General features: G+C 33.1%; 3 protein-coding genes across 6 annotated transcripts in view; 2 read left to right on the top strand and 1 right to left on the bottom strand.

Annotated features, from left to right (window-relative positions):
• The first annotated feature begins 6,566 nt into the window (after positions 1–6,566).
• The window catches only part of LOC139482106 (dynamin-binding protein-like), a 64,357-nt gene continuing 56,330 nt past the window's right edge, over positions 6,567–14,593 (top strand). For 2 of the 4 annotated variants that reach the window (XM_071265771.1, XM_071265769.1), the window contains exon 1: positions 6,575–6,683. The gene's annotated coding sequence lies outside the window, so the exon portion shown is untranslated. Of the gene's footprint in view, positions 6,692–14,593 lie in introns of all 4 variants that reach the window. The other 2 variants (XM_071265770.1, XM_071265772.1) reach the window with 2 other exon arrangements.
• On the top strand, positions 9,934–12,737 carry LOC139482105 (uncharacterized). Its single transcript, XM_071265768.1, has 3 exons — positions 9,934–10,584; positions 11,152–11,289; positions 12,145–12,737. Exons 1-3 carry the CDS (start codon positions 10,173–10,175, stop codon positions 12,663–12,665), a joined length of 1,071 nt encoding a protein of 356 aa, XP_071121869.1. The 5' UTR covers positions 9,934–10,172; the 3' UTR covers positions 12,666–12,737.
• On the bottom strand, positions 12,917–13,882 carry LOC139483383 (uncharacterized). The gene has a single exon (XM_071267401.1). It carries the CDS (start codon positions 13,880–13,882, stop codon positions 12,917–12,919), a length of 966 nt encoding a protein of 321 aa, XP_071123502.1.

Genomic DNA, 14,593 nt, shown 5'->3' with positions numbered 1-14,593 from the left:
AGAATTGAACTTGATCATGTTGATATGATTATCAAAGAATACAAAACTGGCTCTTTTTTTGTAGATAAAACTAGGTAACTGACATGGTATAAATTAAAGTAAGACCACCAATTTCCCGGTATCAAATCATCTTTAAAAAAACGTCAATGTATTGCCATATGACCTTTTACATTGAAGGGTTAAACTTGCATGAAAACGTGACCGTTAAACTGAAAATAAAAGCATATGGAGTAAACGTCACGTGCACAGGACCTTATCTCACACAAAGTCAATGCATAGAAAAAATACAAATGATCAATGGCCAAAGTTTTTTTCCTGTCCTTCATCAATAGTTGATGGATCATTAATACCGTAAAACAAGGTCAAGATGGTCCTTAGTGTCGACTTAAGCAGTACTAGTACTTAAACTGTATAACACTGCACTGTCACTACATTTAAATCTAGTCACAAAAAAATCACCAAACTCTGAATTACTGAGCACAATACAAGACAAGAGCAGACAGACATAATGATGATTATGAGAATTTCGGTTTTTGCTTTATCATACATATCGGTCTACTTTTAATGTTGTCCCCGTAAAACCTAAACGCCTTAAATTACAATGAATCTATGTTTTTGCTTTGAGACAAGAATATTGTTGAAAGAAATAGCTAAAAAATTAATTGCGTTTTAATGTAAGAAAGAGTCCTGGAAACGCTTAGAATGCACGATTTTGCGTAATTTTTCTTAAAGCGTCTGGGCTCTTTCAGCGGCCCCCAGACCCCTCGCCGAACATTTTTCGCCTCGCTACGCTCGGCGACTATATTTTGCCTCAATATTAAAAGAAGCTAGTTACGGCCATGAATTTATAAATATAACCATATCCATGACAATTCATGTCAGCACAAAAAGTGCTGACTACTGGGCTGTGATACCCTCGGGGAAATAAATCTCCACCTGCAGTGGCATCGACCCAGTGGTTGTAACATGTGTAAATAAATAAACATTTATTTGATAATCAACTGCAGATCATAAGATTTGTCGCAAAATAACCAAACCAAAGCAGTATAGATAGTAAACGTAGTTTCAAATACATACTGTGTATTGAAATTATCAACAAATTAAATATTTCGCCCGACATTTGAAAGAGGGTCGTAATGGGGGTACCTTCATGACGAATAACGGTAAAAGTGCTTGCCAAATGACGTTAACGGTAATTTTTTGTGTATGACGATAAAATGTTCACTTTCTTTTAGACGATAAAAACATTGACTGATTTTGTCCGTCGAATCACGTTATTTTTTTTCCAAATATGACGGTAACGATAATTATTTGAGACCTCTGACGAATCACGTTATTTTTTTTTCCAAAAATGACGGTAACGATAATTATTTGAGACCTCTGACGAATCACGATTATGATATTTTGACGAATCACGGTAAAATTTTAACCAATTTGACGCTAACGGTTGCCGAAATGACTGTTTGACGCCTGACGTTAAAGGGCATTACTACCCTCTTGAAAGGATAGAAACTATTTTAGTATCGGATAGTCCAGTCTTTATCATAGTTGGCTAGATTGTCAAATTGCCAAAGTTGAAAAAAAGTGCAGTCTGTTATTTAGAATTAGATGAATGTTTCGATATATATTAGAATTGTCTTTCACTGCAGATTTCATTAAGTATAATTACATTATACAACTGTATGTGTGACCATGCCATTCCATTCATTTCGTTGTTCTTGTACATATATGTTATTGTTGTAACATTGTAATTACTAGTAGGTTATAACCTGGTGGAGTCTTGAGAAGTAAAAGTTTCACGTTTCAATTTTCAAGTTTAGACTACATGAACCTGCTAAAGAGAGTAATCCCCTATTAAAGGGATATATGTAAGGAGGGGTGTGCTTGATTTTTAAATGATGAAGACATAATCTTTTAATGCGTTTAATTGAGGTTTGGAGCTGGTATGTCAGTTACTGTTAGTAGTCCTTTGTTAATTTTTATATCATCATTGTCGTTTTGCTTTGTTTCTTTTGTTGCCTATTCTGACTTCTCTTAGACTGCGTTTATTTTTTACTGTGCGTATTGCTGTGTGTTATTTTTTCCTTACTGGCTAAAAGGGGCCCGCTGAAGCACGCCTCGGGTGCGGGATTTTTTCGCTGCTTTCAAGATCCATGATTGGTGGCCTTCAGCTATTTTCTGCTCATTGGTCGGGTTGTTTTCCCCTTTCCAATTCTCAATATTAAGATTGTACATGGGCAAAATGTATATTCCATGCATTTCTGGTATAATTGATTATTTAAAAGATATGATCCACAAAGAGACAGATGATTATAAAAAGTTGTCGTCATGCAAAATAAAGGATATCTAAACTTTAATAAAAAAAAAGATTTTTTAAATACGGTGGAATTTCTAATTATTATATGAAAATAATATTGAAAACCTAAATTAACAACTATGTGTTTTTGTACACAGGGATCTTAATATAGATATATGGAGATTTAGAGACTTTGACTTAATCACATTCAAACTTTGAATTTCGTAAGATTATCATAATTACGATATTTAGAATATTTTATCATAATCCAGAACTTGAATTAGATAGGGGAAAATTACTTATTTCAAAATCAAGCCTTAAACTATGTCATTTTTGCTCTAATAACTACTAGTATTTAAAAAAATGTGAAAAAAATTTATAGGGTATCGTTGATCATCTCAACGAAATTGATTTTCTCGCTTGAGCCGGTACGGCGAAAGCGGGAAAAGCAATCGAGTTGAGATGACCAATGATAATCTGTTTATCGCTATTTTACCTAAGACACCGGTCAATTTCATGTCAATTTCATTAGCAACGCCTCGTGCCGCCTTATAGTTTCTAGCGATAATTTTCCATCTCAAGCGAGTAGCATGATATGAAAAAATATCACAAAAAAGATCAAAGGAAAAATGCACAAAAAGCGATAAAATGCTTGACAACAATATACATAATAATTATGTTATTAAACATGTTAAACAAACTATAATGATGTTTAATTTTAAAATGATTTCAATTCATATATCGAAATCGGAATATATCCATATAAAATATATAACTTTTATATTCAGTCTCAGTCACAATATGAATAATTTCATCGATGCTTTTGACTATAATAGCTTTGTGTCTTAAATATTTTAATCGGTGGCATGTAGAAATATACAATCCGCATTTTTTGATTTTTGATTTATCTATTTATGCTAAAAAGATGGTGTTTTTATTTAAGAATAATTACATTAGATGTATGTTTCATTATAATACGGTATTCTGATTGGCTAACTGCACATCTCGCGTTATTCCTTAGTCAATTGCATTACGTGACAATCAAATTTATCATTCATGATGTTACGAGGTTCCACAATAAAGTGCACTGGTAAATTAAATAAAAACTTGAAAAAAATGTGTTTTCATGATCCTAGGTAAAAAATGTAATTATAAGTATTGAATGCTTCTTTTTGTCACTTCATAGGGTTGTAAAAGCGTTGACAGTGCGCACATTTTTAGAACGAAGCGCTTCATACAAAATGTACTTTGGTCAACGCTTTTACACCCCAAATGAAGTTACAAAAAGAAGCATTCAATTCTTAAATATTGTACTTCTTTTTGTAATTTTATTGGGGCGTTGACCAAATTACATTTTGAAGTGTGCAATGTACATAGTAACTTTGTTACGGGAAACACGTGCAGTCACGAAAGTTGAATTTTATTGAGAAATTTATACAACTTTATTTTGAAATGTTTGCGATATTGCTTTCAGTCAATCAAAATCACGGTTTCTTATGAAACATATGAAACATATATACTTGTGATTTGATAAAATTAAGTTAATTTATATATACTACGATTTTGATAGAACTGTGCTTTCGATAAAACCAGTGGCGGACCCAGGGGGGATTATGGGGGTTGGAATTCCCTCTTTTTCTGACGATCTATGCATTTGAAAGGACATATATGGCTTGAACCCCCATCCCCTTTTTAAAATGGCTGGACCTGCTCCAGAATGCAGTATAAATAAACTGAGTTTATTGACAACAGCACTACGTTTATGATTTAGGCAAAAAACCTTCAGCAACCAATACATGCAATAATGGAGTCTTCACAGACCGGTAACTTCTTATTGTTTTACCTTTTTGACAGTGTAGACGGCAGTAGTTGGTATAGTACTATGTCTATGGTTAAATGTTATGTCCAACCATTACTTTGTCATGGACTCGTCAATCCTAGGCACTCGTAAATCATGAATGATATTAATGTGGTGAATCTTCTTTTTCTTTCTTTTTTTGACAAATTTTTACCGTCTAGTGGCTTATATTTCTTGCATATTTTCTCCAAGTTATATGATAGATTTATTAGAACCTTGTCTTCTCACACCGAATGATTACAATCTTAGGAGAGATTCTCAGAATTATACCATCCCAAGGTGCAGAACAGTTTCGTATTATAGAAGTTTCATACCATCTGTTGTTAAACTCTGGAATCAATTAGATACTAATGCTTAAAACGCTAAAAAAAAATGTCGATTAACCAGTTCAAATCTGTACTTGATAAAATATATAAACCAGAGATTCCTCCTTAATATTTTTGTTCAGGTAAAAGAAAATTTAATATTATTCATTGTCAATTACGAAACGATGCAAGTAATTTAAATTCTCACTTGTGTCATGATTTTTTTTACAGGAGAACCTTCCTGTCCTAAATGTTTATATAAATGTGAAGACAATCAACATTATTTTTTTTATTGTCCATCATACACTTTAAACAGCATCACACTCCTTGATTAACTGTCTGCTTATGGAGTTGAAATTGATTTAAAGTTGATACTATTTGGTGATCAATCTATGAGTATTGAAGACAATGTGATGATAGTAAAAGCTGTTCATGAATACATAAAAAAAAATCAGAGATATTTGTATAATGAAATGTATATTTTAGTCCAAAACCAAATTAACTATACTTTGTATGTCTGTATTTTATATTACGTGTATATTTAAGCTCCTAGACCCAAACCAGCTGAAAAATAATTAAAATTGAAACCAAAGTTAAAAATCAAACGGCAGTACATTGAAATCAATATTATTAAAGCTAAAAAAAAACTAATAAATGAACCTTTTTTTCTATATTATTCATATATTCAATTTGTATATCTTTAAATTCTTAAATCTAATTTGTTTCTTCTTATTATTATAAACATACTAAATTCTTTTTATATTATCATAATTCTTTAATGTATCAATATGGTTATTACTCGCTGTCGTTTTTCTTCAGGTGCAATAATTTAGTAAAAATAAGTAGTACATGATATCAAACATGTTGTTTTGAAATGAGTTATTAAATTTATTATTTTAAATAGCTGACTGGAGACCATTTAATTTAATGTGAGTCAATGTTGGAGTTTATTACCTAGAATATAAAGTTTTTTCATAATTTATTTTTTCTTATTTTTCTGAGTTAACATTAGAAGCATTTTTAAAATGGTCATACTTTTGATCTGAGTTAACTATTTCGGGAAGCATCATTCCAGTCAGCTAAGAGGTATTTTTGAAAAATTAATTCTGTTTTGTCATTATGTTTGTGTATGTGTTGCTTTGTTTAAATGCAATATATTGTACCTTGTTTTGTGGAGAGGGCTTACAAAGGCTATGCGTGTTGCCCAATCCAATTCAATTTATTTCAATAAAATATATTGTTTAAACTAATATTTCTTGCATTTTCTTTGACATGGAGTCGTGTCACTTGAAATGCACAGATGCACAAATAAAGTAATTCTTTCGATTTAATTGTCATTCCCAGTGATTTTATGCTGAGACTTCTATACAACATAGTAGTCTCAGTTTTATGTACATGAAAAAAAGGGAGACTGAAAAAAAATCACTACATATTTTCAGATATCTCCTTATCTTGTTCAAATACAAATTCAAAGTTTTATTCAAAGTCAATTTTCAATAAACTAAATAAACACAAGCTCTAGTGAGTTTTTCAAATCAACTGAAGGAATATATTATAAAATTAAATTATTGATTGTTTTGTCCAGTGGCATGTACGATATAATATCAATATATAGGTATATCGGTAGACGTCAGTCCATAAATATTTCTATATACGAATTAATTATATATATAATGAACGATGCCTTTTTATGAAATATACGTGTTTACTGCACTATCAAAATGCCTGCACCAAGTCAGGAATATGACAGTTGTTGTCAATCCGTTTGCTGTGTTTAGGCAGCAACCATTTGATTTTCTGGGGGGGGGGGGGCTATGGTTTTTTTTTCTGTGCAAACTTTTTTTTTCGCCTTTGGCAAACCGAAAACAATTTTTTTCTTTCAATTTTAGCATTACATATAGTGGGAGCTGAGGGTGAAACAAACAATTTTTTTTTCTCAGGGTCCAAAACAAATTATTTTTTTCACCAAAACCTGGAAACAAACTTTTTTTTCCAAAAAAAACCATAGCCCCCCCCAGAAAATCAAATGGATGGTTGCTGCCTTAATCATTTGATTTTGCCATTTGCGCTGTCGGCTTTAGGCCGAAAAGATTGGGACGAATTTGTATTTTAGTTATCTCCCCTTAGTTATGTTGCCTCAAAAATGGCGATTGTCAGTAAAACAAAAACACTGGAAATATTACAAATGAAAACTCTTGTCCTCTGACCATAGAAAGCATCAAAGGTTAAAACGTAATTCTGAGCTCATTATTTAACCATTCAAATGATTTTCATTGTTCTAATGCATCACGTGAGGTCAAGTACTGTATGAGACTGTCTCTCCCGTTTCCTGACGAATTACAATTCTTTACGTGCTAAAAACAGTAACATTAGTAAACATGGTAAATAGAGTGCTTTAAAAACGCCTCCAACATTTGAACTGCTTTAACAACGCATTTGAACTAAGTCCTACTACTTTCCTGTCAGTGCAATGAAAACGGTTCCTGCACTGTACAGTAACAATACAGATACATTTTTCTCCAGTTCACACGAATTAGTCCTGATAGTTATCTCGTACCATTGTAAACTCAAACCAATGTGGTATCAGGTCGGTTCCCGTCCAATACACTTTCGCACCCTACATGTTCATACCTCGCACGTTTGCACCTAGATGTTCGCACCCTACACGTGCACACCCAATTTTATTTCAAATTCCAGTTGAATAATCATGATTGTTGTTTTAAATTGCTCTGATGTAAATACTGCATGTATTGTATGAGTAAAACATTGAAGATTTTAACATGTTTAAATGAAAAACACAAAAGATAATTGTTTTCAACAGCTTGCATTCACTTGTGTCAAGTTGTGAAGGTGTAAGGTGCGAACAGACTTTGTGATGCAAAAGTCAAAGCAGTGTTCTCCCCAGAAATTTTGGATAGCATCACATTTTGCTTAAAAAAAATAACTATTTTTTTAAATGTCATTTGTCGCGTCGCGTCGATGCTCTTTTTCCTTTATATGTTTTAGTTTATATTGTTATATATTCATAACTGACAATACAATTAAACTATAACCACAAAAACAGTTGTTTCAGTTTATGTTTTCTTTATTCATTTATAGTTACAGAATTATTTTTTTCCTCTTGTGCCAAATAAAAATAAATATGTGGTTTCAGTTACCCAACAATAAGTCAAATGAATGAATGGTTCTTTATAGTGCAAGTTGTATATATACAAAACTAAATATCTAGTACACAAAATTAACTATTTTTTATATTAACTTAAGTAAAGATAAAGTATCAAAAGTAGCAAAAAAAAATCAATTTAAAAACTTTTTTTGTTTTGTTTATGAAATTCATTGTTTCATGGCACTCAATCAATTAGTCCCAGTTGATTCTTATCTTTACATCAAAATGATATGTATTGTTAACAAAGTTATCTAACAAATACTAAGTCTGTTAATGCATAGTTTTTGGAAAATGACGCAGTCATTGTTCCATAACTGCCGACCTGAACTTCATTACATTTCTCTGCCTACCGCGCTTGGTTTCGTATTTCCTATTTTCCATACAAACTGGAATCTGCTTGTGTTATCATTATGCATCATTGTGTAGTATTAATTCAGCCAGGACCCAGTTTACACTGGTTTTTGCTTGTATTCCACTACACTCGAACAAAGTGTTGTAGTTTGACGGGAACCAGTTTTAAAATTTGTAAACTACAAAACGTAATCGGTTATTGTTCATTCCGTTTTGGTGTTTCATACCGACTTATATGGTTTGAATAAGCTTAAGACCCTTCAAACATTAATGTGATAGGTATATTAAAGATTGTTTTACAAAAGGATTGAACTGTTTTACTTTCAAAGTCGTACTATAGGGATATCTGTCATATACGGATTTCCACTCTCACCGGTTAATTTCTTCTTTTACACGTGCTTTGGAAACTTCCTGTTTAATCGCAAGTTTTAAAATTGTTTTTGAGTGAATTAAACTTATTTTAACAATCATGAAGCGTTCCAGAATCATTTTAAAGCAGTTTCTTCTTCTCTTCGATGATGGAAAATAGGTTTTCTCAAGAAAATACCGCAAACGATCGCAGAGGAATTGAAACGTACAAGTCGAGTCGGCACCTGGTTAAATTGGCATCTAGTCAAATCGGCACCTATTCGACGTCAATTCGGCATCCAATAATATTTTTTATAATATTTTCTATTCAATTAATTAATTACTGTTACCAAGTACATAGTGAATATGTTGTTGTGTATTTTGGTAAACCACGAAACGAAAGTGAATATGTAGTGTATAAAGGTAAACAACGAAGCCCTTACAAAAGCTGTTGTTTTAACAATTAGACAATTTGTGTAATTGTAAAAACAAGTCAATTATTAAAATAAAATGGAAAACTATGAGTCCCTTTCAATAAATCAAACTTTCATGCCAAATAATTAGCAAATTTAAGGTGTTTGTCTTTCAGTAAAGTTTAAACAGCATTAAACCAACAATCTTGTAAAATGCTCAACTGGTTGAAATAATGCAGAAAAATACACAATATCTCATGTATTAGTCCAAATAATTATGACGTCTGGCAAGGCTATTTTATTATTTTTCTGGGACGCCTTCATACGACGTTCGTAGGAAGGCGTCCCAGAAAAAAAATTAACATAGCCTTGCGGTTATAGGAAGGTGTTCCAGAATAAAATTAAAAAGCCTTGCCAGACGTAATAATTATTTGGACTATTCATATATATATATATCATTAAAAATACACCAAAAAAGTCATTAGTTGAGAAAAATAAATATATACAAAATGTACATGAACACCCAAAAATGTGAAAGTTAGTATTTAACTCTTTTTGCTTAAATACTGAAAAAAATTCTGGCAACCCCTTTCTTATTTTTACCCTATTGCGTAAAATACTGTTAAAAATATATATTTAACATGGGTGACGAATTGACTATATCAGGTGTCGATTTTAACCAGGTGCTGATTTGTCCAGGTGCCAATTTAACTAGGTGCCAGTTTGACTAGAATTCTTTGACAAATGTTTGAAACTATCAGAGTTTCATTAGACCTTTGATAGCAGTAACAAAAAGATTATTTACTTAATATTTTGTGGGAGAAGGGGGTTCAGACTGTGTGGTATGAGGTCTGTTTGTGCCCAATACATTTTCGCACCCTACACGTTCGCACATTCACACTCTACTCATTCGCGCCCAATTTTAATTCAAATTCAAGTTGAATAATTGGAAAATCATGGTTGTTGTTTTAAATTGCTTTGGTGTAAATACTGAATGTATTTATAGCTTGGTATGAGTAAAACATTGAAGATTTAAAAGGAAAAAACACAAAAGATAATTGTTTTTAACAGCTTGGTCCCATTGATCTGAAACAACGAAACAATAAAACATAGCAATCCACTAATATAACCAAAACATGATAAAATTTATTCAACACGCAGAAACAAACAAAGACCCCGTTCACACTAGGACATTTTTATCGGTTTAAAGTAGATCGGTTCACATTAGATCGGTTTAAGGGCTAATATGAACGCTTTGAATCGATCTTCAATCGGTCTAAACTAAAACACCAAAAGAGGTAGTTTAGTTTGAATCGATCTAAATAGAACCGATCTAACTTTAAATGTGAACGCATAGATCGATCTACATTAGTACGATTGAATACAAAATAATATATGCGCATGTACAGCGGCAAAACTACATGTGCTTTTCAAAATGGAGGATCAGAATAAAAGGGCTGAAGCTTGGACCCATGAAGAAACGGTCCTTTTAATTGAACTTTGGGGAGATGAAAGAGTCCAAAATGAATTAGAAAACACCCCAAGACGTAATCTGGAAGTTTTCCGGAGAATTTGCACGGATATGAAGGATAGAATTTTAGACTTTAGTCGATCACCCCAGGACTGCAGAGCGAGGATTAAGAGATTGAAAACAAAATACTTCCAAGTAAAAAGACAGAATAAAAAGTCTGGAGGAAAAAGAACATCGTTCCCGTACCACGAGAGGATGGACACTATATTGGGGACGCGACCTTCTGTGAATCCTGTCGCACTATCAGACTCATTAATTTCCCTGGATGACGAAAGTGATAATGACGGGGAAAATGATTCCTATGAAGCAATTGCAGGTTTGTGTATTTATTTTGCCTTTTTTTGCATTTTTAAACCCGTATTCGAAATATCAATACATTTTTGCACTTATCCTCCGTGATAACATTATTACATTGTAAATAAAAAAGAACAATTTTTCTGTGTATCCCGTTTGTAATTTCATAAACATACATGTTGTGTATGGAATTTATCACGGTACATGTAGACCACATTAAACAACAGAGGCGGATTGAAAGGGGGTATCCATACCCGGACCCCCCTATAGAGCTACATATATATATACTGAATAAGCATCTGAACATATATATACTGGAGAAGTATCTGAACATATAAATACAATCAATAATAAACAAGGGGCTAACTATAGTTTAATATTCAGTGGTTATAGTTTTTTGATGTGTTTCATATTTGTTTTTTGTTCATTTTTGTTCTTAAATCATTAGTCCGTTAGTTTATATAGCTGACTATGCGATATGTGCTTTGCTCATTGTTGAAGGTCGTACTGTGACCTATAATTGTTAACTTCTAATGAATGAACACACTTCGTATTCAATATAAAATGAATTGAAACTTTATATATTTAGACACAGAACTTGAAGACGAAGATGACAGTCACACGAGTGACGTGTCCAGGCAACCCGAGAGTCAACTCCTTGGACCACCAAGACCTGAAACTCCAGCACCCTCCAGACCAGGGACTTCTGGAATGCAAACAAGCAGAGGTGAACTATAGCACTATAATTATAAAGAAAATATATGGTCTATCCATCCTTGAGAAAAAGAAAAAAAATTACAGGGAAAATCGCAAAAAAGCAAAGTAACAGCGCTTTTATTGTTGTTCTTCATTTTACTGATTTCCACGCGGAGCAAAAACTCTTACTTCGCTATAAATATTTGAGACAACTCTGTGCACCAGCCTGAGTAGCATTCTTTGCAAAATGACTACCATCACTATATTTGAACATCACTGCAGCTGTGGAGTAATGTCAATAAATTTAATACAAAAAAAAAGAGATCTGCCATATGCTGTGATAATATAGCCCGACAAACTTTCTTGTGCATATTTTGTTTTGATCCTTTTTAGATTCTTTTTTAGCCTCACAGGGGCCCGAAGAGCCCCATGTGAGCTTATTCCATCACTTGGCGTCCGTCGTCGTCGTCTGTCGTCGTAAACTATTTCAAAAAATCTTCTCCTCTGAAACTACTAGGCCAAATACCATTTTTGGGTTGCTGCCACTTAATTGGTAGTTTTAAGGAAATTTTCCAGTTTTTTTTTTTCATATCTTAAATATTATTATAGATAGATATAAACTGTGCACAGCAATAATGTTTAGCAAAGTAAGATCTACAAAAAAGTCAAATGACCAAAACTGTTAATTGACCCCTTAAGGAGTTATTGCCCTTTACAGACAATTTTACACAATTTGTTCATCAAGTTTGCTAACATTTGAAAATCTTAATTCTCAGGCTCTAGAGATTCAGGCTCTTGAGAGCCTCTTGTTTAAAAACGTTAAAAATCATTGATCTAAACTACGTTTGCAAACTAGCACATTTTTACACTCTATTGCAATTTTTAGGAACAAGAATGAAAACAACAAAACGAAAAAAACAAGACCCAGCTGAAATTATGGAGCAATTTTTAGAATTAGAGAAAACATCAGAAAAACAGTTTTGGGTTTTTGAAGAAAAACGCTTGAAATTAGACAACGAGCAGGAAGAAAAAAGAAGAAGGGAAGAGGCAGACAGAGAGGATAGACAAAGGAATGCTGACCGACAATTCATGGCAAACCTTATGCAAATGCAGATGAATTTAATGAGAATGCAACAAGCTCCGCCTCCGCCTAATAACCTAAGTCACCAGTATCAACCACACTATATTGAAAAGGAACAAGCTCCACCACCGCCTATTAATTTGAGTCATCAGTACCAACCGCACTACATTGAAAAGGAACAAGCTCCACCACCGCCTCCACAAATTAATGCAACTCCTCTGAATCAACAACATTACACTGAAATGCAGCCAATGCAAGCATCAAACATGGGCAATTATCAGACATCTGATGTTTTAAAGAATGTGAGAAATCAAATGGAATTCTGATGTTCATAGGAAGGCAATTATCTAACTCATTTAAAAAGAAAAGTAATACTGATGTTTTCCCATGAAAATTGTTAATAAAGATTTTTTTGTGCATTAGTCTTTCTGAAAAAAATATGATTACAATAATTTATTAATGTTTGATCGAGTTCATTTTAGATCAGTGACAAATATTTGACGTTAAGTTTATTGATACTAATATATAGACGACATGTGAGCTTTGAATACAACTACTTTCATTATAACTGATTGTTTTAATTATCTTTGAGCCAGTTGGTTATGGCTTTTCGTATTTGTTTAGCATCAGTATTTGCATTGTCGTCATTCCGATTTGCTGGCACATTAACATTGTCGTCGATATCTTCAAGCCAATTTTCATTAAAAAAGTCTCCGTGCACTTCACAAAGGTTATGTAAAGTGCAACAGGCTTTAGCAATCCCCGACACACTGTACAGTTCATTGTCCAATCTTTTTATGAGACAACGCCATCTACCTTTAAGTCTACCAAAAGCACATTCGACGGTCATTCTAGCTCTACTTAAACGATAGTTGAAAACCTTTTGTTCCTGGGATAAATTGTTTCCGGGATACGCTTTCATCAGCCATGTTAGTAACGGATAGGCAGGATCTCCAATTATAAAAGGTGGAACTTCAACATTGTCTAAATTTTCAGTCCAATTGGGTAATAGCTCACCAGCACTTGCTTTTAGAAACACCGATGATTCACGAAGAACATGCGCATCATGATGCTTCCCTGCATGTCCAACATTTATGTTAGTAAATCGATAGTTGTAATCTACAACAGCTTGTAAAAGTACAGAGTGATGGCACTTCCTATTGTAATAGTCCGCATGATGTTCTTTTGGTGCGATGATTGGTATATGGGTCCCGTCGATTGCCCCACAGCACTGAGGAAATCCCCATCTAGTTCGGAATCCATCGATAGTATTCCGCAAGGCTTGTCCTGTTGGAAACTTTATATACTTGGGAAGAAGAATAGAGTTAATTGCATCAACCACATCATGAAATATCATACAGGCTGTACTACGTCCCATCCCAAATAAATGACCCAATGTTCTAAATTCAATATTTGTTGCTAGACGCCAAAGTGTCACCATAACACGTTTTCCAACTGGATGAGGAGATCGAAATTTCGTAGTCCTTCTTTCGATAAACACAGAGAGCTGATCACAAATATGATTGAACGACTGTTGAGACATACGTATATTTTCATACCAGTCATTTGGTGTCCAATTCATAACATCCCGGTATAAATCAGTAGTTCTTGGTTTTACCCATATTCCTCTGTGGACAGACCTTCGGGTACAGGAAAGTGCAAACAAACGGAAAAAAAGTTTTCTTCGCCGGAGCATATATTGACGAAATCTTTGTCTTCTTTTGTTTTTCTGTTTTTTTCTTTTTATGAACCGCAGCATTTCTTCATTATGCAACTTCTTTGCTACTCTTGTTTGCTTTAAAATGAATAAAAACTGGAAGAACACAAGTATTAAAACTTGAACTTGACATTCACCAGAAACAATAACTTCGTCCATTTTTTTTCAAGTATGTGTATCAGTGTATTAACACATACATTTTATTAATTATTTTCTATTTATACACAGTGTTTACAGTTTTACGGTTAATTAGGTCAGATCGATTACGTTTTTAATTGTAGTGTGAACGCAGTGGTTTAGATTAGACCGATAGAGATCGTTGGGAGTAAAGATAATGTGAACGCTAACTGGTTCTATTTAGATCGATTCAAATTAGAACGATAAAAAAAAATGCTAGTGTGAACGGGGTCATAGTCAGAATCTCACTTCATTTTGAAACAAGTCAATGAAACAAGTTATAGCAATACACTAACCAAAACATGATTAAGAGTTATTCAACACAAAATAAAACGTTGACAAAATACCACTTTATTTAGA

The sequence above is a fragment of the Mytilus edulis genome, chromosome 7 (genome assembly GCF_963676685.1).
Source record: "Mytilus edulis chromosome 7, xbMytEdul2.2, whole genome shotgun sequence".
Lineage (NCBI taxonomy): Eukaryota > Metazoa > Mollusca > Bivalvia > Mytilida > Mytilidae > Mytilus > Mytilus edulis.
This window is presented reverse-complemented; position numbering and strand designations above follow the sequence as displayed.